Consider the following 24,578-nt stretch of genomic DNA (forward strand, 5'->3'; position numbering starts at 1 on the left):
TTCTAATATATCTAAAAAGACAGTCACTTTTAGAGAGGGTTAGAGAGCACTGTCACACGCTGTTCTCCTGGCTGCATTTTTTTTACGTTTTAAAGGAACTTCACCTGAGTGCTGTTAACTCAGGGGAGTTACAGCGAAGTATCTTCCATTTCCCAGTCAGTATTTCAGTTCTTTGTGGATGAAAGTGAAGCTTGGTGGAGAGGTAGCTGCTGGTCTTCCAAGTGAGACAGAAATCTTCTATGCCTGACCTTCTTCCTGCCTGGCACCTTGCGGTTCAACCCCACTCTGTCATCCGCATTATAGATCTCTTTACATAAGTGGCAAAGGATCAAGCTTATCCTGTTAATTCAGAATTGTCCTTCCAAACTGCTCAGATTAACACCCCCCCCCCCCCCGATCATAAGGTGGATCATGAATAGGTGGCGGCAGTTTCCTTTCAAAACTACTCCTGCATTTGAAAACGAAGGGCGCCGGTTGTGCGCGTGCACAAATAGGTCTTTAATGAAAATGTATGTTTGGAGGCCTGAGGGTTCATTAATAAGAGCAAATATATTTGCCCTCACTTCTGGAAAAATATCTCTACAAATTCTGCTCTGACCAAATAAGCAGTGTCTCACTCAGCACTTAAGAAAGCAAAGCTAGGGGTTGGATACATTTAAAATCCTTCATATATTGGTTAAATACTTTCCACTTGGCCCTTGTTGGCCATCTGAACTTGTGGTACTGTGTAACCTGATTCCAGATCTTCTTGATTAACACTGTGTGAGTTTAAAAACATCTCTAGACCTGCTACAAATGCAAAATTTATTTTCCACACTGGACATACCGTATTTTTCCGTGTATAAGATGCCCCCATGTATAAGACAACCCCTATTTTTTTAACCTAAAATTAAGAAATTAAGTTGTTTAGCTTTGTTGGGTGGGGGAGGTCATTCCTGCCAATCGCTCACCCACCTGCCTGCCACTGCTGAACACTTGCCACAGCCACTGCCAATCGCACACCTCACCGCAGCCGCCAATTGCCTGCCTGCTCGCCACCACCAACAGCCCACCCACCCACTTGCTGCATCTGCCAATCGCCTGCCCAGTTGCCACAGCTACCAATCACCTGCCCAATCGCCGCTGCCAATCTCCTGCTTGCTGCTGCCATTAATCGCATGTCCCCCCTCTGCATTCACTATCCTTGTATAAGACACCCAATTTTTGCCTATTTTTTGTTTCAGCAAAAAGTAACGTCCCACACACAGAAAAATACAGTTAATGCTAAACTGTGTCAGATAAACCACATAAGTCTCTTTGGCATAGAAACGAATTGTCACTTGATGGTTGTAGCATTTGATTTTTGTGTGTGTACTATTAATAGGAGGGGTGTGCAAACTTAGGGGCCAGGCTCTTTCACAAAATGATCATTGGCTTAATGAAAACATGATTTCTTTTTCTGTTTTTAAAGCTTACCCTGCAAGAAGCTTTTGTTATTAAGTCACTAGCTTCTGAACTAATGATAGTGTAGCTAGAGATAACACTTTTGAGGCAGCATTCCTTCCTGTATCAAAAGCAGAAAACCTTAAAATATAGTATCAGAGGAGGATGTTGAAATGATGACTTATTTATTAACTGTAACTAAAATAGTGATGTGTCAAAACTGGAAATCCCCTACTCTGCCTTCTGGTGATTCCTGGCTAGTTAACTTTTGAGATATGGCTTATACGGTTGAAATTGACTAATCTAATTAGTGTAAGTGAGGGCGGATAGAAATATATTAAACTGATTGAAAAATTGAGTTTGTTTATACTATACTGGAATGATAGAACTCCATACTTAGGAGACCCATATTCTTTATTATGGGGTATTTAATAATGCACATTTATGTGGTACCCTGATATTAATAAAGTAATGCTATGTGTCCACACAATATATACCCGTGTCATTTATATATGTTTTTCTTTTTGATCATGTAAATAGATTCGGAATTTATTAAAAAATTTCTATTCACTGTGTTTTGTATTCAACTTTTGATGCTTCTGTTGAATGATTTTTTAAAAATGATGTCACTGTGGTCAGTTACACTGAGTGGGTCCTAAATTTCACCATCCACAAATGGAAGGACTCCCTTTTGTCCACAGGAAGCTTCTGGTCCAGTGGAGGAATCCTTCTAGCAGAAGCAGGAGGTTATTTTTGCCAGTTTTTCTCTCCCCTTGCACATACATACCACCCCCACCCCACCCTGGTTCCAGAGGGATCTCCAGTCCTTTGGAGCAGATTTTTGAAAGGCATCAGTGGTTGTTATGGGAGGGCAGGACCAAAGCAATGTATTCCTCTTCAGCTAGTAGGAGCTTCCCTGAGCTGGAGCAAAGCCATTACCTAAACCTTCATTGTGAAGCTGGAAGACCTACCTGCACAGGTGTGCTTTCGAACTGCTAGGTTGGCAGGAGCTGGGACAGAGCAACGGGAGCTCACTCCGTCACAGGGATTTGAACCGCCGACCTTCTGATCAACAAGCCCAAAAGGCTCAGTGGTTTAGACCACAGCGCCACCCGCGTCTCGCAGTTCAAAAGCACACCAGTGCAAGTAGATAAATAGGTACCACTGCAGCGGGAAGGTAAACAGTGTTTACATGTGCTCTGGTGTCCGTCATGGTGTTCTGTTACACCAGAAGCGGTTTAGTCATGCTGGCCACATGATCCGGAAAGCTGTCTGTGGACAAACGGCAGCTCCCTCAGCCTGAAAGCGAGATGAGCGCCGCAACCCCATAGTCGCCTTTGACTAAACGTAACTGTCCAGGGGTCCTTTACCTTACCTTTTGCTAAATTATACATTTGACAGTGTACGTGAATACATTTGCATTAAAGAGTGGAATCCAACGTAGCACTAAATGGGGTATGTGCATAGGGAACAAGGTCTGCTTGTGCAATAGGACTTCCCCTCTTCCCTCCATACGCCCTCTAAACATGTTTTGGGGATACCCCAAGCCTCCAGAACAGTTTTACAGTTGTCTGGATGCATGGGGTGGGGGGAGAAGGGGGGAGCCCCATTGCGTGACCTGACCATGTTATTTGCAGGCAACAACTTAATTGAGTCCTGCCTGTTTCTTCCATTTATTCTTAGGCCTCACTGGTTAATCCCTGTGAAAGGTGCACATGTTGTAGTGTGACATTAGCATAACATAAGCAGAGTATTTTGGCAACTCTCTAAATTCAATGAGTCTTCAAAGTGGTGTTATGAGCAATGTCATTAACAGACTTGGCCTTATTCTCACAGAGAATATCTTTCCAATCTTGCAAGAAAATAATTTTCCTTTCATATTAAATTACTCCTTTCCCCATAAATTTTCCTTTATGCTATAATGTAATGTGAACAGTGAAAAACTCTACATTTCCTGGACACATATATACAGTTAAGAACTGAGCTTAAAAATAAGACTGTATGAGAATCTGAAACTTATCCAAGCTAACCGTTCTTCATTCTTTATTGAGAAAGTTAATCAGCATTTAGAATAAAGCCTCTTCAAATGAAGACTGCAAGCCAACTGTAATTCTTCTGAAAAAGGGACCTCCTTTTTCCTTGGCAAAACTGAAGCCACCAACTGAGAAATTCTATTTTGCTAATTTTTATCTATTATGATGCAAATCCTGATTTTAATCCCCCTAACTCATCCATCATGCATGACAGATGAGCCAACCCATTGTCTACATATCTGAAGGATTTCTGTCCAAGTTGGACTTTTCACTATGAATTCTTGGCAGAAGAATACTTGTTTTAATTTGTTTGGTGCACTGTATAAATCAGCACTTTCTAAAAGTCAAATACAACCTCAGCATATAAAGTTCATATTTGATTAGTTTGTTGGCCTGTTACCCCAGCAAGAAAAATAGTGGTAATGATCTTTCTACAAACTGTTGTTCTATTTCATCTTCCTTCGTCAGAACTGCAGATTCTGGTTTCTTAAGGTTGTGTGATGTTTTGAGAAATCACTAAGTAGACATTAATTTTGGACAAATTTCTCAGTGAAACAAGATGCACTTAATATTGCATAGCAAAGTATATAAATGCAAATTCACCCGATGTATTCTGTTGCTGAGGCTCACAGCACTGTGGGGGCAGGGATCTGAATCATTAATTGTATAAACTGAGGTGCCTAAGACCATTAAACATTGTATGCTTACTACTAGGAGTAGCTATGTTTTAACGGCAAGATGGGTTTTCAAAAGCCAAAATCCAAGACAGAACAAGAAGTGCTTTGCACTGTTCCAACCAATGGGCTTAATCACATCTAATGTTGGGCTGGGTTGTGGTCTCTGAGATCAGAATTCCCAAAACTATAGATTTGTCATGAATGGCTAGGATACTTCAGGACAAATATATTAAAGGCAATGGAATGGGATAAGAAGGAGGTTACAGCCAGGTCATTGGAAGGTTCCTTTTGTAAAGAAGATGATGAAAAAGAAAAAAAATGCAAGGGAGAGAGAAGCCATTCTGCTTTGGGGAGTTCATAGCAAAGGATTTGAAAGTAGTGGGCATGCAATGAATTATTTTAGTGTCCTTATTTGGCACCCTAGTTTATATTTCATGCAGGAATGAATGAATGGGCTATATGGTCAGAGCACAATGTCTAGAGGAATTGACATGAATTTTCTCATGGGCACATGGCAAATGATATTTTGAAGAAGATATTAAGGAATAACATATATACATATGGTGTGTGTTTTGTATTTGTCATAATTACACTAGCCTACAGTTTATTTACATCTGTTACATATAGCTTATGAAAGCATCCTAATATTATTGTACTTACTATTGTATATAAGCATAACAGATACATAAATATACACACACAAATAAAATCACTGTCAGCACAATGCTGGGGAAATCCAACAGAGAAAGCAAAACAATATGGCAGAAGAATATTGCTGGCTTAACCATGAAGGATCAACACCCAATTTTTTTTTCCAGGGATGCTAAACCTCTTGTAGCTGCTAAATTGGATTTGCAGCTGAATGAAGTATCAGCTGCTGTTGGACAAGCCCATAAAAGCATGATGGCTGGCCTTTTGTAGGCAGGGCTTAGAGGACGATTGATATGTTTTAGCACTTTTAGGATTATTGTGATTAAGAGGAAACCACTCTGAATGATAGGGAAAAGGGTGTAAAAATGCAGAGCCCACAGCTGGTAAGCAGCATGTGTTTGCTATGAGGGGAGGTCATGACTAGTTGATCCTGCTGGTTGTAGTGTTGATTGGCAGATAAGAAAACTTGATATTATGAAGCCCAGGATTTCCTTAAAAGAATGTGGCTTTGGAGGGCCAGCAAAACAGATCTATCAGAATATAATATAAATACATTTAGAACTGTCTTGCAGTTAAAATTCTAGCTGCACGGTTTTTAAAATGATGTAAGGCAATAATAATAATAATAATAATAATAATAATAATAATAATGCTGCAGCATTTTAATTATAATTTCCCCATCCTTTAGGCAAGTATGGTCTTTATAGAGAGCAAAGTTTTTAAGGCAGTGTATAGTTGGGAGGGAATCTGGATATGTTGAAATTAAATTTTCTGCAATTGTAAAACTGTTAAGCATCTGGCAGGGCAGAAATACTTTTGTCTATCTGCTTATTGGAAGAGAGAACCCGTCGAAAGCTGCTCCTCCCCACCCCCACATGAAACACCTGCCTCCAAAAGCACGAGAGCGTTTTGTGTGTCTGCCTGCACTCTCTAGCCTTCTTTCTTTCCCTCATTTGGAACCGAAGCTCATTTAGCTGACTGCTTTTTAATTTTTATTTTTTTAAAAACACACACGCACCATTTGAATCCTTGCAAATGTGCATTTAAATGGTTGAATCTCTAGCTCCCTTCTTATTCTTTCCCCCCCTTTCCCCCTTTTTTTAAGTGGGGCTGTGCCTCTTTCAAAATTTGAGTTTAGCATACCACACAGGAAAGAACACAAGCTTGCCAAGTCCTGCTGAGCGTTTTTTCAAGCCTGTGAAAAGAATGAATTATTCAGCAGTAAGCATGCTTACAGCTGGCCATTTGGGAGCTTTGATGTGCGAATCAGGCGGTTGCATGAATGCCCTTATTGTCATGTTATGTGTACACAGTGTGTGAATTATTGAAAATAGTGAGGCCTGAGCCTCATCTGGTAGAGATTACAGTGCAGGCATGCTGGGTGAAGGTCTGTAATTGAAAATCCCCAGATGCTGTTTATTTGGCCTATGTCACATGACCTTCTGCAGTAAGCTTGTCTGAACAAAACGCTGCCTGCATAGGAAAGCGTTGCCCAATCTCCCACCCCACCCCTTTCCTGTAAGCCTTCTCAAAACTGACTAAGAGGAACACTCTAAACACTCGCTATGGGGATGACTTAACACCTGCCTATAATATTTTTTAAAGGCTTAAGAAAGATTTTGCTCATGGCTTTAAAATAGCGGGTGTCTTAAAATCTGTTTAATCAGTTGTTGACTTTTATCTACAAGAGAGGTTTCTTGTTAACTAATTTGGATTTAAAATTTCTCTCCCCTGGCCGCAAATGCTACACAAGGTGGATTTTTCTTTCTTTTTTCTTTTTTGCTCGCATACACACACACATGCACACACGCCTTTAACACAGGCGCTTTCATGGGTAGGCACGCAGAATTTTATTGTGGCGTAAGATGCTAAAATCCTGGAAGGCCTGAGAGCATTCAGACATTCCTCGTGCTGGCTTAAAGTTTCTTTAGGAATGCTGCTAATGAATAATTCTCAGACGTCACCGATCCAAATGGCACAAAAATCTCTATTAAAAGTTAGTGAGACAAAATTTGGTTGGATCTAGGATTTCAAACAAAAACTTGCATGTTCTACTCACCTGAGTAAATTTGGTGTTAGAATTTGTGCCAAGTACCTTAAGGTTACCATATATTTTTTCAATGAATCCAAGGACCTTTTCAGCTTCAATGGATTTTGTATGGGAACTGATTTGTAAATCCGGGGACTGTCCCTGGGAAATGGGGACGTCTGGTAATCTTAGAGTACCTTCCATAGGAAATGCAAGTTCTTCCCTCTTTGCTCAGGCATATATGAACAGAGATAAGGATGTATTTTATTTGATTTTTTAAAATCAGGTCTGTACTTGGGTGGGGAGGAAGAGTGCCTAAGACTGCAATCCAATACCCTTTTGCCTGCAAATAAGCACCATGGAATTTAATAGGAGCTATTTCTGTATAGGATTGTTCTGCTTAACTTCTTAGGAATTTTCCCATTTTCCCAGCAAGGGCTTGACATTATTTTTCCAACCCTGATTTAAATAATTGGGGGTTAAAAAAAAGTTTTGTTTTTTAACAAAGAGATTTTTGACAGGATTGTATATTACTCACCAAGCAAAGTAAGGTTTTGGTTTAACTGCCCCATTTGGCCTTCTGTTTGTGTGTCTGTTTCTTTGCAATGTGATAATGCAGTTGTAGCTGAAGACAGAAGAATGAAAATTTGTACACACATCCAAGGCACAATTCAACATTTCTGATTCTCAAAGTTCAGACCTGAGTTTGATTCCCTCATGTGCCTTGAAGAATTCCTGGAGGCTTCTCCAAACACTGTATTTCACAACTATTTTTATATTGTAATATCCCTTTGGCTTTGCTTACTTTTCTTATTATATTACTTTTCATTTTTATCATTTGTATCTTCCCTCTTAGACAGAGTTATCAAAATTTCCATTGACAACCATAATTCTTTTAAAAAATAAAACTATGGAAGGAATGGATCCATGAGGAGACGTATTGGTGAGGTAGGGGGAGAGAAAGACGAGAACAGATTGAAGAACAGATTTTCAAAACACCGAAATTAGATAAATAGGCTAAAACAAACAAAAACAAAAGCACAACCTCTTACACCAAGAGAATATTTTGTTCCTCAGGATGTGAACCAGGGGAGCAGCAGAAGGACCTCATCAAGACCACTGTGTGGTACAGTGGTACACCCAGTTACAAATGGGATCCATTCCGGAGGCCCGGCCACATCCGGAAAATTTCATAACTGGAGGTGCCCTTCTGCGCACATGTGCGGGGCAAAACCTGGAAGTATACACTTCTGGGTTTGCTGCGTTCGCAACCCGAAATTTACATATCCAGAGGGATATATAAGCAGAGGTACGACTGTAGGGATTTTTTAGCCTCTCTCATACCAACCAGTTGGTCTTACATGAGGAATGGGCAGAAGGTATATGATCTAGTTCAGGCATGGCCAAACCTGGCCCTCCAGCTGTCTTGGGACTACAGTTCCCATCATCCCTGACCACTGGTCCTGTTAGCTAGGGATGATGGGAGTTGTAGTCCCAAGACAGCTGGGGGGGGGGGCAAGTTTGGCCATGCCTGATCTAGTTATAGACTTCTAGATAGAATCATAGAATTGGAAGGGACCACAAGGTTTTGAAGTGGATCAGCAAGGATGTCTGGCTCCCAGCAACAAAAAGACCATCCAACCTGCCAAAGAAATTACTGTTGAAATCAAGATGGGGAGGGTAACCCAAAGTGGACTTTATGTGGAAAGACTTTTAGTTCAATTTAATTCTGGGACTCTAATCACACCCCCAGGCGATTTTTTTTTTAAAAAAATTCTGCATACACATCTTTTGCACTTGGCTCCAGTTGCTATATCTTCAGGTTCTCAGGGATCCTGAAAACCAGATGTCTGCTGCCGTTTCATAACATGACCACTGTGCTGAGAGAGAATGGGATAGTCCTGCTTACCGAAGAACAGGCATGTGTTGGTGATAAAGGATGTGGAACATATAATGAACTTTACTCAGCTGAGCTTTTAAATAAAGCTAGCATATAGTCTGATGATCTGCAGCACCTGACACAACTAGGTCTGTTGAGTTTTTAAAGAAAATGTCTTGAAATCAAGAGGCTGAAATAATAACTAGAAATCTTGGACAGGATGGATTTCTGTAGCAGAATAGTCACAAACAAGCATACCTTCATAATCTCCGGCTGTAGCACAGAGCTAGATCATATTGAGGATCCAAACTGATTGAAGGCGGTACTGGAAAGCTGGGGTTGTTTCAATCTTAAATCACCTCTATGGACTAATAATATCACCCTGTTAGGAAGGAGAAAATGGAGAGGTGGAGCCAAAAGCACACAGAAACATATGGTGTTATATATTGAAACAGCACAGTTGTCACCAGTGTCGCCAACAAGTTCACACAAGTTATTTGCTCAGCCACTAGCCTGTCCGCCCACACAAAGTCATTTGAAGCCTACTGATGGACTAAGAGACTCTCTTCCAGTTCACAAAAGGTTTCTTGTTTGCTGTGGATGATCCAGTGAGCAGTTTATAAGTCCTGTAGTCACTCTTCCAACATTTGATTACAAGAATTCTGACTCTGGTATTTTGCAAAGATCCAAACACAGAATACATTGGTGGTTTTCAAATAGAAACATTTTGGGCAAACAGTAGCCAGACCTTTGCTATTGGAAAACGCAATGATATTTCACATTGTGCCATAAATTTGCCAAGGAGAAAAGTAAATTGATTGAATGAACTGGGGAGAGTCCATATTTATTTGAATGTCCTCATGTCATTTAACTCTTCTGTTGTGGAGAGGAGGGGCTTGAGATGACCTCTGTGGTCCTCTGCCAGTCTCCTGGGTACAACCCCACACAAGTGTGATGCTTTCTTTACTTTTCTCAAGACATATCTAGTATTATATGATGTTTTTGACTCGGGGGAGGGATGGAAGAAGAAAGCACAGGTTGTTTCCCCTACTTATTTTGACTTAGCTCATGTTAGCCATTAAAAGAATTGTAGTTTAAAATTCTAAAAGTATTGCAGTTTCTATTATCAGATTGTCATGGCCTCCCAGAATGTTGCTGAATTTTGCAACTGCTTTTGCAGGAGAATTCTCTTGTGGCTCAGTCACTGAGCTACTGTTTAAAATATATTTTTCTCAGTCTCTTCATTCCACATGCCGGCTTGCTTGTGCTATTTCTTTTGAAAATACAATTTTTGGGCACAGGACCTGATCCATTTGTAAAATGCACATAATACTTGTTGCTGATCTGTATTTTTAAATAGTGCAGCTCTTCGCATTTATACCTTCAAGCTGAATTTCTGTTTTTGTTCTTCATTGTAAATCTGTATTTGTTTCAGGTAGGAATGAACTGATAGCCAGATACATCAAACTTAGAACGGGAAAGACACGGACCAGGAAACAGGTAAGGAAATCCTGCAGGATAAAAACTGTGCATGTCAATGAATGACAGAATGTAGCGGTCTTGGCTGCATTGGCTGCCTTTGCTTCAGCTCTGGTTAGTTCCTGCCTTGCTTTTTCAGTGTATTGAGTTTGTGTTCAGAAATAAAATACTGCTGTTTGTGCCATTCATCACTTCAGTGACAACTTCCTTAAGCACACCGTATGCTTGCAGTCATAAGTACCTATCTTTAAAAAACAACAACTATTGGATGCATTAATCAATTAATTTCAGAATTACTGAGTTGCTATGATGGGACATAGTTGTGTTTTCTTCAGCTGCTCTTGTCCTCCCAGCCCATTCATTTGGCTTGCAAAGGGCAAGAACCTCATCTGGACTGCCAAAATCAAATCCTTCCTTTTGACGCAAACACGTTATTAAATTGCTCTTATGAAAAGAATCCTAATAATATTTGGGGAGCAAAAGTGGTAACAGGGATCTTGTGGTGACTTCGGGAGGCAATGGCTGACAAATTTCAAGGTGCATTATTCTATTTATTTTTATTTATGTTCATTATTAAATCTGTATACTGCCCTTCATCCATAGCTCTCCGGGCGGTTCACAACATAAAAATCCAATATAAAAACACGTCGTTTTAAACTCATCCAAATATATTTAAGGAAATCCTTTAGTAAAAGGAACAGAGCAGAGAAAGGGTAGCAAATTGCATGTTTTCTTGGGTAAAGTCATCCACGCAGTTTGTAGGCCATGCAAGATCCAAACTTAAGACGGTTCCCCAAAGTCCTTTGTTCAAGCCATTTCAAACAGGGACAGCCTCATGTTGTCTCAGGACAAAGGAGCAAGAAAAAGCAGGAAGTTTACACCATGATTAGCAAGTTACAACTGGAATTTCTCCAGACAAAGAAGAATGTCCCCAGAACCTGCTAAGAGACGCTTAATTGTATCTCATATGTCTCTTCCTTGGTATTGAAAGTGTATCCAAGCAGGATTAGCAGAAAGGGCTTTTTTTTTTTAACCAATGGGACAGAGAATTGAAAACTAGCTAATAATGAAAGAGTAGGCAAATAGAGGTTTTCATGGAAGATCTAGAGGAGGATATGTCCTTCTGTCAATGTAATAGAGAATCCACATCTGTCTATTTGCATGAGATGGGATTTGGGATTCTTTTTATTTATTTATTTATTTATTTAAGCTACTTACATTGCTGTGCAAGCCATTCAAGCCTGTTGAATTATTAGAGTTATAGCTGCTCCCTCACATTTTTATGACACAGGAAAGTAACACAAAGTACATTTATGTGCTGAGGTGACAAAGCTTGGTGTGCCTTACAACTTCCGAGAGAGACGCAGAAACTATGAGGGTTGTCTGTGCTTCATCTGAAGCTAGTAATTTTGTATTCCCGTGTAATATTTTTCATCAGAGATTATGGAACATTCTTCATTTACATATGTAAATCAACATATGCCACTACGCATGTCCTTTGTGAGTTTTGCATCCATTTCATTTTCAAGTAGGGATCACCCTCGCCTTATGATGTTTATTATCTCACTTAGCCTTGTTTTTATCACAACCCCACCTGCAAGATTTCCTAAAACATTCTTAAAAATAAAAACATGGGGTTTGTAAAAGGATTTTGATCACCCAAGACACACAGACATTTCAAGCCTATTTGCGCAACTATGATTAGTTGACCCACTTTTTAAAATAGGAAATTTAATCTGTTGCACTTACGGTTCCTGCAATTTGGAGCTGTTGAAAATTCCCTGTGCTCAGAATAATAATAATAATAATAAAGTTCGTACCTCTTAAGAAGAGGGCTGTACAAATGTGTTCCCAGAGGTCATTTATTTGGACATTAGTAAGGTTGCTACATAGGTCAGATATATCAGATTTTGGCACTGCAGGATATACATTCTTGTTGGGACTGGTTGGTACAGGAATGTAGGCAAGAGATTTTGGTAGATTACTTTTCTGCAATGACTCTAATACAAATGAATGCACACAAGGTTCTCTTCCAGGGGTTGCTATGTGATTCTGCTGATCCAGGTCAGGGCCAGAGTTATGGGTGGTGGAGAAAACATTTCCAAACCTGACAAGCCTTTTTGAAGGCTCTAAGCCAGTGTTTCTCAATCTTGCGTCCCCAGCTGTTGACCACTGGTCCTGCTAACTAGGGTTGATGGGAGTTGTAGTCCAACAAGAGTTGGGGACCCAAGTTTGAGAAGCACTGCTTTAAGCCTTCCTCCAAAGTCAATGGAGGCCTCTGGGTCTAGGAGCTGGGTGTTGCATTTGCTCATGAACCCCGTGATTCTCCAAAACAATGAGGCAGTAGAGTTTTGATTCTTGCCTTGCTGCATTGCATACCTTCTGCCCTGGAATTCAGGGAGTGCATACCAGGATTGACCTAGGATGCTCACAGCAGGTGCCAGGCCATCTCCTCCTTTCTCAGAGGACTATTGACCTTGTGAAGAGAGGTCTATCTATCTAAAAAGAATCACAAACTTTTATGGAGGCCCAGAATGAGTTATGCAGCCCCCTCCAGCTTCCACAATCTACTCCAGAATTGCAGCAGACTGGAATTTGATGTAGCTTCCCACCAAAGCTTTTCTGCCATTTAGCTCTGCTCAACTCTACATTCTTTTTATTTTTAAAAAAGACACCACCCTCCTTTTGCATTCTGAACGCCATCTTACTCATCTAGAATTCTCAGGGGCTTAATATTGGTGTGTGTGAAGGGAAGGGTTGAAGTTCCTACATAGGCATGCTGTGCCTGTTTTGAGGCATGGTGAAAGGCAATGCCAACTGAGGGGAAAAGGGAAGGAAATGGCCAAGTGCAAGTTGTATATGCAGCTACTTATTTATAGTGAAATAATGGTATTTTTGCTGGTGAAATCTAAGTACAGTGAAATTTAGGCAAGCAGCAACAAAAATGAGGGGCAAGCAACCATAAAAAAGACGAGTAACCCAACCTATAATGTTATTTGTGTTTCTTGGATAAGCTGTTAACCTGCAGGTAATTTGCAGGCTTAAAAAACCCCCACAACTGTCTGCTTTCCTTACAGAACTGGATGTGGTATTTTGTGTATTATTATTTTTTAAAGCCTTAGGTAGTTTTCACAAGTAACATTTTAATTTCCTATCAGACATGACTTCCAAAATCAGGCAAGAGATGGACATGGCTTTGAAGAATTTGCATCAGAGTTCACAAGAGACTAAAAGGCAGCATTAGCACCACTCAGCCCTTAGGCTTTTCCCTGGATAAGTAGCAGTTGTGTTCCATTTGTCTTAGTTACGGTCAGTTCAGATACCGTGCCAACCATGGTTGAGAAAGTTTAATTATGGCTTAGTTAAATAAGCCATCCACTGGCAGAGGAAGAGGAGTGCGGGGGGAGCACACCCTGGCAGCGTGATCCTGGTAGGGTGCCATTGCAGCTGCCCCCCCTGCTCTGGGCGCCCCCCCCCCCCCCCCGCGGACGGCGCACCCCGCCCCCGCCTGCTCTCTGCCCCCCGGTGCCAGACCATGAAGCTTCGCCACTGAAGCCATCATTTGTGAACCAGCAGGCACAATGCAAATGTGGAAATCATGATTTTTGCTAACTATAGTTTGGAGTGGTAGCTCCATTTATAAACCATCGTTGCTGTAACTAAAGACTGCGCAGAGCAGAAGGAAAATGAAATTACACAAATAGCTGCGAACTATAGTTTACCTATATATTTGGAAGCTCAGCCTCTGGTTTGTGTGGGTGTAATGTCTGAATGGAGCCAGTCTTTGCACCAGTTGTATGTAAACTTAGTTTTCCTATTCAGAATACAAGAAGCTGCTTCACAGCAAGTCAGATCATTCATTCAGCTAGTGCAGTATTGTCTGCATTGACTGGTGGTGCCTTTCCCCAGTCCTATTTGGAGAGAAATTGACCGTGGAATCTTTTCCATGCAAAAAGCATATGCTCTGCCACTGCGCTGCCACCAATTCGCAAAGGTTACTAAACAGGGCTTTTAACTGAAGTGGAGAGAGAAGAGAATTTAGGAATTATAATGGAGACATTTTACTTATGAAGACATCCTTTTTTTTAACGTTCTTTGATCTCCACCTTACCTGTTCGTATAGCTAGAAAAGTGCCAAGTCCCTGCATTTTCATTTAGAAAACACATTTAAGTCAAATTGGTGTGGTACAGAACTGAGCCAGATTCCATGGACTCCTCCAGTTTACAGGAATACACATTCTCTCTCTCTCTCTCTCCCCCCCCCCCCCCGCCCCTCTCTCTCTCTCTCACACACACAGGATTTTCTCAGCTGATTTTGTCAGGTGCCACACATTCCTCCCATTGATTCTGTGTGTTAACCCCTCAAACTGAATTCAGCAGGAAAGCCTGCTTGTGTGGAAATTCCGCAAGTGAACATTAAAGGGCTCCTGAAGTTTTAAAAGTAAAAATATATCAATAAATAATCCAATAATACAGATTGTCTATAAAGGGTAAGAATTGTGTCCCGGGACTAGATTGTGCTGTGACTGTGGGTCTGCCTGATGCAAACCTACAGCTACTCTGTATAATTGCACCGGTAATACAAAATATCCCTCTAATGAATAGATGTGGGATATAATAACTTCCATTAGTATCTTTTATGTGTGATTCTGAGGAAGTATTTATAAAGGTAGTGACTTTCATGTCATTCCAGCCAATTATCTGACTGCCTTTTGGGTGAAGGTTCTGAAAGTTTCTTTTGGTGATAGACAGCTTGTCCCCTGGGAAGATGTTTTATAGGAGCATTGAGGTGGGGAGAGGGGCAATCATTAGATTTTTAATGTTTCTTGGTTTCATTGCATTTGGAACCATGTGATACTTAATTGCTGAAGTGGATTAAGGATTCTTCTATCTACATAGAATATTCTGTTATGGAGTTTGCCAGAGAGCTGTGTGGACATTGCTATTCCTACCGATTTGATTTTTTTAAAAAAGTGATATATGCATTTGTGATTGATAAAATTCTCTGCATTATGGACGCTCATGATTAACAGAGAAACAGATGGCTATTGAAACAGTTTATTAAACTTGTTATGTCAAGAGGAAGGATTTGTGATTGGACTTCACCAGTAAACACTGTGTGGATTTCTTACGCTGCTGGTCAATTGTAATTTTCATCATACAGGACACAATACAGAAGTTTAATGCTTCCTGCACATTTTTGTTACACCAGTCTTTTCTATCCTCAGTATAATAATAGAGCTGTCTTACAGATGTCTAGCATGTAGTACTATTAGTGTGTAGGACATGGAGCGAGGAAGCCAGAGTTCAATCTGCACTCAACAATGAAGAACACGGGATGATCTTAACTTTTTGGTTCATTGCCTCAAAAGGCTGTTGTAGTGATATTGAGATAGTACCTATGCTAACTTGAGCACCTTTGAAAGGGGATAGGATATGAATGTGATACAGCCAGTAGTCAGCAACATGATGGTTATACAGGGCGGGTCTTTTAAGAGGCCCCGTGGAACATGTGTACTCTGTACACCCTGTATTTGGTTCATTCATTCAGTTTAAAGCGTTGTAAATTTAAACAGGGAAAACAGATAGAGAAAAACGGGACTCCACCTCACCATCTGGTGGTGCAATGTTACATTGCACATACAGCGCATATAAATTGCTTTTCCTTTACCAGTCTAGCTGAGTCCAGTGTTCTGTTTTTGACATAATATTCCCCTCCTCCTCCGTTGGTTTAGTGCAAAATAATGACATGAAACTGACCATGAGATAAATTGCTTACAAAGTTTGTCATGCTTCTGTTGTAGCCATAGTCTAGCAAAGATAATTTTGCTCCACAATTATGACTGCAGTATTTGTATATGCAATATTCATTCATGTTCCATTTGAAACTGGGTGTTCCTTAATTAATTGCAACGAAACTTAAGAGCTATTGAATACATCAAAATACAACTTTCTTGGCACTCTGCTTCTCCTTAAATTTGATATAGTCTTATCAGATATTAAGCAAACATTTGTTCTGAAAAATATCTGCAAATATTTATCCATAAGGCATGCCTTTACTACAAAGACTGTAGCTGAAAAGGTTTTAAGAAAAGAGCATGCAGTCTTTAACGGTAGGCAACGTCCTAGTTTCTCTGTCAGAAAAATAAATCGAGAAGTCTAAAATGTTTTCTTCTTAATCATGTCACTGCAGTGATGATCAGTAAACTCTGCTAAAAGTGTGGTGTGTGGCTGGGAATGTCTTCTCTTAACAGCAAAGCTTACTGAAGATGCAAATAACTTCCCCAAATAAACTTTTATTTTTTTATTTTTTAAAAAAAGAAAAACAGATGTTTGATTTTTTGTGTTTCTTTTGTGTTTTCTTTTTTATTCTTTTTTCCCCCTTTTCTTTTATAACTCTGAACAATGTAGGTGTCTAGTCACATACAGGTCTTAGCAAGGAAGAAAGTTCGAGAAATTCAAGCCGCCATTAAGGTACGTTTGGCTTGCCCAGTTGTAGGGGGCTTTTCATCTCCATGGTTACAGGCTTTTCCTTTGTTTCCCTCCCTTCCCCTACCCTGCAGGTGTCTAGTCACATTCAGGTTCTTGCCAGAAGGAAATCTCGTGATTTTCATTCCAAGCTGAAGGTATGCGCTTTTCTGCTTTTGGGCTTGTGGTTGCTATGCCTTTCACTTCCTGTTTTCCCTGGTGATCGGTGAATGCCTGGTGCTGTGATTCTTGTAACCTAGTTTCCTTGCATGTGGTGGCTGTTTACATTTCTTTGTGTTTAATCTCTTCCCTTCGCTGATTTCTGCACTGGCCTCTCTCTCTCTCTATTTTTTTTTTAACAACCTTCAAAAATGTTACTTGCTGTGTGCATGTGTACTCCTTTTTTAAAGGTTCTTTTTTTAAACAAACAAAAAAAAAGCATTAACTTAGTGTTTGTACTAAAAGCACTGCAGTTAAATAGGAGTTTTGTATGTGCACACACTTGCAGCTGCAGTTTGATAACTGAGATGGTACATTTCCCACTCCCACCCCCTTGTTATCTGGATTTTAAAAATACTTGCAGGGATGTTAAAAGAAATAAATAGATAGATAAAAGAAAACACGTTTTCTGATCAGCATTAGATTCCTATCCTACCTCAGGCTATTTTACATTTGTCTGTGATTTCCGGAGAGTCTAATTTGCCACATCCACCTTTAAATCCCTTGTTACCCAAAGTAAAATGTTGACTCCAGCTATGATCCCCTCAAAGTGAAGCACTTTCATTGGCTTCAGCGGGAGAGTTAGGCATCTGCTCTCGGCTTGAAATCAGTGTGACTTAGAAGTGATTAACTTTGAGTTACGCCCTTTGGGTGAGATCCAGTCTCAGGCCTCCCCATCTGTTTCAAAGAGGAGAGGAAAATAAAGGGGAAGTCCCATTTGTGTAAATCTGACTGCTATCCTAAACTCACATATTGGAGAGTAAACTCCACTAAGCACAGTGGGACTTAATTTTGAGTAAACAACTGTAGGATTGGGCTTTTTGAATAGTTTTATCTTTGTAGTTTCCTAAATTGAATAACCTAGGGAAAGATATTAATTGCTTCCCTTAAACTTTAAGAGTGATGACCCCACCCCCCATTTTCTGATTTCTGAGAGGAATGATGAAGTGATAAAAATGCTTCCGTTTCCAGATTTTTACATAAAAGAATCCCTGAATGTTCAGTTGTTAGGTTTGGGGTGATTTTTTTTTTTTTTTTTTGCTTTGTTTTAATTTTTCAGCAAACTATAGCATCTTCTTGACTATCATCTGAGATCCTACTAATGTTTGTCTGTCTTTTTGCTGAGCTTTTTTTTTTTTTTGGTTTTTTTTTGTTTAAAGTCACTTGAAAGCAAAAAGCATTTCAGAAAGTGATTATGCTGCCCTAAGTGGTAAACACTGTGGATGTTGCTTGCCGCAATCCTGGAACTGCAATATGTAAATAACAGGCCTGGCTTTGTAACTGTCCTACTTGTCAGGAGCTTTGGGTTTTCAATATGCTGTGGGCAGCATGCTGGCAAGCTTGTATGGCTGTTGGTGGCTGGCTTGTGAGCTGGGCTGGCTGAGCAGTCGCGGTTGGTGAAGAACTAAGGGAACTCTGAAAGTACTGCTTCTTAACCCAAGGTGCAACGATACAGAAGGCTGTAGCATTTTCAGACTAAAACTGTCAAACTTAATGGCTAAAACTAGGCATCTTAGCTCCTGTTTAGAAAATTAAGCAGTGTACTGACACCATGTACTAAATTAATAGTGGGCACCTGCGGATTCCTTTGTGGAACTGAAGTCAGACGTTTGTTAGCATGGGCTACCTGCTTCGATTTCTACCAAAGAGCCTATTCTTAGGATTAAAAGGTTGCAATTCTGCCATGCAGGAAAACCACTCAGATGTGTTTCTTACCCACACCTAAAATATTTGAAAATGCACCACTTTTAAATTTGAACTTATTTCTTGTTGCTGCACCGCCTGTATGATGATGAAGCTTCTGCAGAGCAAGGCAGCAAAGTAAACACCAATGATACCTGCAAGTCCTTTTTCCTGGTGGGCTCTCGCTCTCTCTCTCTCTCTCTCCGCTGAATTTAGTTTAGTGATGTTTTCTGTTGAATGCACTGGTTCCATGGAATTTGCTGAAAGAATCTGCTGATACATCTGTTGAGTAATAATTTCTGCCACTCCCACAATGTCAGCATGTACTTCAGCGTAAAGAGACAAGTTACGGCAGTAAAATGTGCTTTGGGCGACCAGGCACTGATGAAAATTAACCACTGATTATCACAAGTCTTGCTCTCGGGTTTCCTTGTTGCTACAGTGAAGAAATAACTACGAGATGTTTCTATGGAAAAGGATTGATAATAAAATAATAATAATAATAATAATAACCATCTATGAAGTGGCAGTGACTCCACCCATGCAAAATATATTATTTTATGTGAAGTAGAAATTATGTATATGGTCCTTAAGAAAGAAACAGACAAGAGTCAGATGGGTCGCCAGAACTGAATCCATGATGATTTTGGGAGTTGGTATGAGGTTTGTACTTTCTCTCCCTGTCATCCTCCTCAGTACTATCATAATTATAACAATGGAACTGGGCTATCCTGCATTTCCTTGAATATAGGATGTCTTTGACTTTGTGGAGTAGAACTTGCTTTATGAGATTCTCTTGCAGGGGACCTGCAAGCATGGGTTCTCTTTTATATTATGTCACCACAGTGTATGCAAAGACAACAGAAGAATGTGGTAGGGGCAGGAGAGGGAAAGTGTGAGACCATCTCCCAAATTCACACAGACAGTTCTGGTGACTGAGTAGGTCTTACTCAGCCCAGGTTGTCATATGCCTGCTTGTTTCTAGCTCCTGTGGGTTGAGTGGAAAGAAGTAGTGACTAATGATGTGCCAAAAAATTAACTTGCATTTTTACCAAAGGGGAGATAAATTTTCAGTGAAATTCTATAGGTGGGGTGTGAAATTTTTCACAAAGGACCACTTGTGAGTGCCATTTATTTCATTCTACAAATAATCTCTCTACTGTTCTGCACTCTGCAGCCTTCTTGGGTTCTGCTGGCTTCAATTAAAGTCCAGGGAAGATGTCATGAGGTTAACTCTTCCCAAGGGGCTTTTTGAGATCAGGAAGTGCAGGCAGCTAGGGAGGCTGCAAACTACTGGGGACTAGACACTACACCAGTGTGGTGTAGTGGTTAAGAGCGGTAGACTCGTAATCTGGTGAACCGGGTTCGCGTCTCCACTCCTCTGCATGCAGCTGCTGGGTGACCTTGGGCTAGTCACACTTCATTGAAGTCTCTCAGCCCCACTCACCTCACAGAGTGTTTGTTGTGAGGGAGGAAGGGAAAGGAGGTTGTAAGCCCCTTTGAAACTTCTTAGGGTAGTGATAAAGTGGGATATCAAATCCAAACTACTACTTCTTCTTCTTTATTGTAAAGAAGAGACCTCTGCCACCTTGCAGGGAACCAGGCAGGGGGCCTTCTCAGTAGTGGCACCTACCCTGTGGGACGCCCTCCCACCAGACGTCAAAGAGAAAAATAACTACCAAACTTTTAGAAGACATCTGAAGGCAGCCCTGTTTAGGGAAGCTTTTAATGTTTAATAGTTTATTGTATTTTAGTGTTTTGCTGGAAGCTGCCCAGAGTGGTTGGGGAAACCCAGCCAGATGGGCGGGGTATAAATAAATTATTATTATTATTATTATTATTATTATTATTATTATTATTATTGCTGAATGATAACTCAAGATCAGATCCTTGCACATACAGGAATTCAAAAATGCATTGAGAATAGGGTGGGGGGAGGGGAATGGAAGCTTCATTCTTAGGGAAAGAAAACTTTTGAGAAATTGAATGACAGTTCCAGCACAGTACTAGAAATGGCACACAGCTAATTGTACCAAGCCTTTTCCCGAGTTGGTGCAGATTAGGTGGGAGACTGAGGCAGCAGTGCCTACTCTCAGTCTGCCTGCAGCACCAGGTGGAGCACTGAGTACATTTACTCTTGCTCTACCAGTCCTTCTAAGGAGTAGTGTCCCCTTGCAGTTCTTTTGGGACACATCAGCCAAGATATTATCAAACCTATTCAATTACTTTGTAAAATCAGAGAAGATAGAGACTTTGGCTTTCTGTGAAGATGCAAAGTCTCATACAAGTTTTGACTTCCTCTGTAAGCCTCTGTATGAAGCAGAGGCCACCATGACTAGGGATGAAAATAGACTTTTGCTAAAAGCTTATTCTGCACATGTGCAGAACTTCAGTTTGCATTCTGAGCTGTAGTATGTCTTCAGGGAAATACAATTTGAGTCATACAGCAAAATGTTAAAAACTGGGCAAATCTGTATTCTGAATTTGATAATTTTGAATTTCAGCAGTGTCCCCATTTCTGACAGATGACGACTGTTCAACTAGTGCATTGTTCACTTGGCGTCATGCAATCAGACAGAATAATGCATGAGGGCAGTGGGATCAAGTCTCTCTCTCCAATTTATGACATTTTATGTCCCGCAGAAGATCTGAATAGAATGTATTCACAATAATGGCCCATATTCAGACTTTATTTGTATCTGTGTGGGCTTTTTCAGATCTGCTGAATATCTCAATGTTGCTAGTGACGTGATCCTGCAGCATACTGTTCCCTGTAAGTGCCATGTTATAGGAGCAGGGCAATGTGCAGCTTCAACATCCTTGCTTCAGGGGATCTAGGAAATCTAGAAATGCCACTGAAGCAGATATGGAAAACTAGCCCTTACCTTAGGTGTGGAGATAAGCAGAATCAAGAAGGGAAACAGCAAGCCCATCCTCTCTAGTTATGATACCCAAGGGAGAAACACCATGTAAACAGAAGTGGCCAATCCAACAGTTGCCATCTCAGTTAACACACGCCCAGACATACGATGCTTGATAGGCCATAAGGTCCAATCCACATGTACACGGAAACAAGCTTGTCTTGCAGGGGGTCAGGGAAGATTTCATCTCTTACACCAGCAAGCTGTTAAAAGTGCTTTTCTCTGGGCAGCTGCTGGGTTCTGTGGGAGCTGCAACCCAGTATTGAAAGGCAAATGAAGAAATGATGAGAACCATTGGGGGTACTAAGTGGTGCCTCTCATCATCACAAGGATTTCTACTTGCACGATGGGACTTCCCCTTCTTTCCTCCCTCACAACTCCTAAATTTGTTCCAGGATCCAGGGCGTGTGTGAGGGAAGCAGAGGGAGGCAAGTCCTGTTGCACAAGCAGAAATTCTAGGATATTTTGCCCAAGCATCATAATGTATTAGGGTCAAGTCCCAGAATATAAAAACCAAAGGCCAAATGATAAATGGCTTAAATACAAACTTAGCTGCCCACAAATGGAACGACTCCATTTGCCCACAAAAGACCGTGGGATAACAGGGTTAAAATCAGAGTGTGGCCTGACTACATATTTTGCCTTAATAATCAAGAAGAATACAGCCAGTTTGAATACATTTTTAATAAATATGCATTCAAACAAGCAATTTCTAAAAGCGTTTTAACATGGCAGCAGCTGTACCTTTAGGCACATACTGAAGAGGATGGTTTCTAGGTACATGAACCTGAGTCTTAAGGAACACATGGTTGTCCTTGCCCTATCTTGCTGTGGGAAACGCCTCTGGAATCCCCCATGTATAGTCTGGAGAAGTCTACACATTCTAACCCAAGTTTGAAAATCCATAGGTGATGGAAATTTCCTCAGTGTTAGTTATGGCAATTTTGATAGTTCAGGAAGAGAATACCACTAAAACTAGGAAATGTCACAACTCCACCTTTTGCATTGGTGTGCCATAATGTGCTACTTCTGTAAACACTGGAACAGTTTCATACTTGGGGGGGAAATAGATGTGGATATCTCTCCCCAAAAGATCTGAGCAGGTGTATGGATATTAAAAGGGTATTTTGTCCTAGAGATAACAAGATATTTGGCTTTGATTTCCAGTATTCATTAGCATGTAAGCTTAAAATTCATTAAAGGAAGCCAAAAAAATTTTTTTTAAATGCCTACAGTTTGCATGTATGTGGTGCTTTAAAATCCATTAGTGTACATTCCGTGCTGCCTGCATGTAAAAAGAAAATACTGTTGACAGTTAGGATGCTAAAGATAGCTCTATAGAGCCTTTTTCTTTTTCTTGTTTTTAATAAATGAACAATGATAAAAGCCTTGGAAAATTCCCTTTGATGTGAATGAAGTCTTCTGCATTTTGAGATACAATAAGATGGATTAATTGCTCCTCATTAGGCAGCAAGTTGGAATAGCTTTGAATGTGGGTTCTCTTTTAGCATTAGCTATTGCCTGGCTGAAATAGCCGGCTTTTGTATTTACTACTGTCTTCTCTAATAATAAGCAAATTGGAGATCATGGCTACAATTATTCAACTGTCTTTTGCCCAGTACAATTGTATACTTCCATGGTTTGTTTTTTTTAGCTCCAGCAAATAATTTCAGAGGTTATTCTAATCAATACAGTCTAAATGCAGAACTAAGATTTGTAAAATTACTTATTAGAAAACTGTTTTATGCTAGTATTTCATGCTTTACTGTAAAATTCATTTTAAGAGCAAATTGCAGCTTCTTTGCCTGAACATTTTTTAAAGTAATGTTTTGTTAGATGTCTATGTGGGTTTTAATGAAAATATGTAATACCACATAATTTATGCTGTTGATTTTTTAAAATGCACATTATCCCTTCTTTTAATTATACCAAGAATATATTTTGAAAAGTTATATTGCATATCTCTTTCATTTCCCTGGGATACGAAAGCATTTTGAGTAGGTTGCTTAGGCTCAATGAATTATTTCGAAGTGTACATTAGTTTTAGAACAGATGATAAACAAATGTTGCTAATTTCTTGCCTTTAAAAAATCCATTCCAGCCTGTTTTATCACAGGTTTTAAAAAAATGGAATGACCACATTTGGACATCATGCTTTTCTGTAGTTTAGTTTAGTTTAGTTTTTTAAAGCTGTAATTAATATTAAGCACATTTGTCAGTTTAGATGATATAACAAACTATGGCTAAGCAAAAATGGAAGCAGCAGTTTCCAAACCCTTCTGAACCAGAAAATGAGAAGGGAGGAAGGGTGCTAGTCAGAGGCTTGCAGAAGTTTGTATACAGCAAACTAAACTATGGTGGGTGTAACATGGCCAGCATGTTAATCTTTTATGGCATTTACTTCAAAACCAGTTGGCACTCAAGGATACACAGGGCTCTGATTCGTTAAAAGATATAATAGCATTGTAGAGTTGGGAGGGAACAAATGTAAATGTTGGTTTACATTTAATTTTAATATATCCCATATCTGTTAATGTTCTCTAATGGCTTGCAACTTGAAAACAAGTAGTAAACAAAGTAGTAAACAATTAAATTATTGATCATGAACCTACTACACTCAGCTTCATAACAGATGCAGCCTCAAGAGTTTTGTCAAATGCATAGGATGACCATCAGCACCTTGTGCTCTGTACAAGCACTTTGATTTCTGTTTTCCTCCGCTCCAAAGCTCTTTTTGTGTTTTACACACATGCCCCCCATCTCCCCTCTCCTTTTATCATGTACAGTTACTTTGTCTGACCCCGCAATAGCAACCAAAATTCTCAATAAGGTGGATTGCCTTCCCTATAGCCTTTGCTCAGTGTTTTGTAGCTCAGAATAAAAACAGATGAAAGGGGGACCCATAAGGAAGTTTTTATAAAATTCCATAATAATGAGAAGAGATGGATCGAGAGGCATTTTACTTACACTCCTTCACAACCTTAGAATCACCCAGTGAAAACTATTGTTAGAGTATGTGTGGCAGACAGAGCAATTACTCACAAAGTGCATAAATTGCTTATGGGATTCATTGCCACGCAGTGTGGCAATAGCTTTATAAGGGAATGAGATAAATTT

General features: G+C 40.0%; 1 protein-coding gene across 35 annotated transcripts in view; it reads left to right on the forward strand.

Moving 5' to 3' along the window:
* The window catches only part of TEAD1 (TEA domain transcription factor 1), a 167,329-nt gene that overhangs the window by 108,854 nt on the left and 33,897 nt on the right, over positions 1 to 24,578 (forward strand). For 8 of the 35 annotated variants that reach the window (XM_083422991.1, XM_083422989.1, XM_083423003.1 and 5 more), the window contains 2 exons: positions 10,127 to 10,191; positions 16,734 to 16,796. In XM_083422991.1, coding sequence (XP_083279117.1) covers positions 10,127 to 10,191; positions 16,734 to 16,796 — 128 coding nt within the window. Of the gene's footprint in view, positions 1 to 10,126; positions 10,192 to 16,581; positions 16,654 to 16,733; positions 16,803 to 24,578 lie in introns of all 35 variants that reach the window. The other 27 variants (XM_083422986.1, XM_083423020.1, XM_083422997.1 and 24 more) reach the window with 6 other exon arrangements.

Source organism: Podarcis tiliguerta (genome assembly GCF_965153285.1).
Source record: "Podarcis tiliguerta genome assembly, chromosome: 1".
NCBI lineage: Eukaryota > Metazoa > Chordata > Lepidosauria > Squamata > Lacertidae > Podarcis > Podarcis tiliguerta.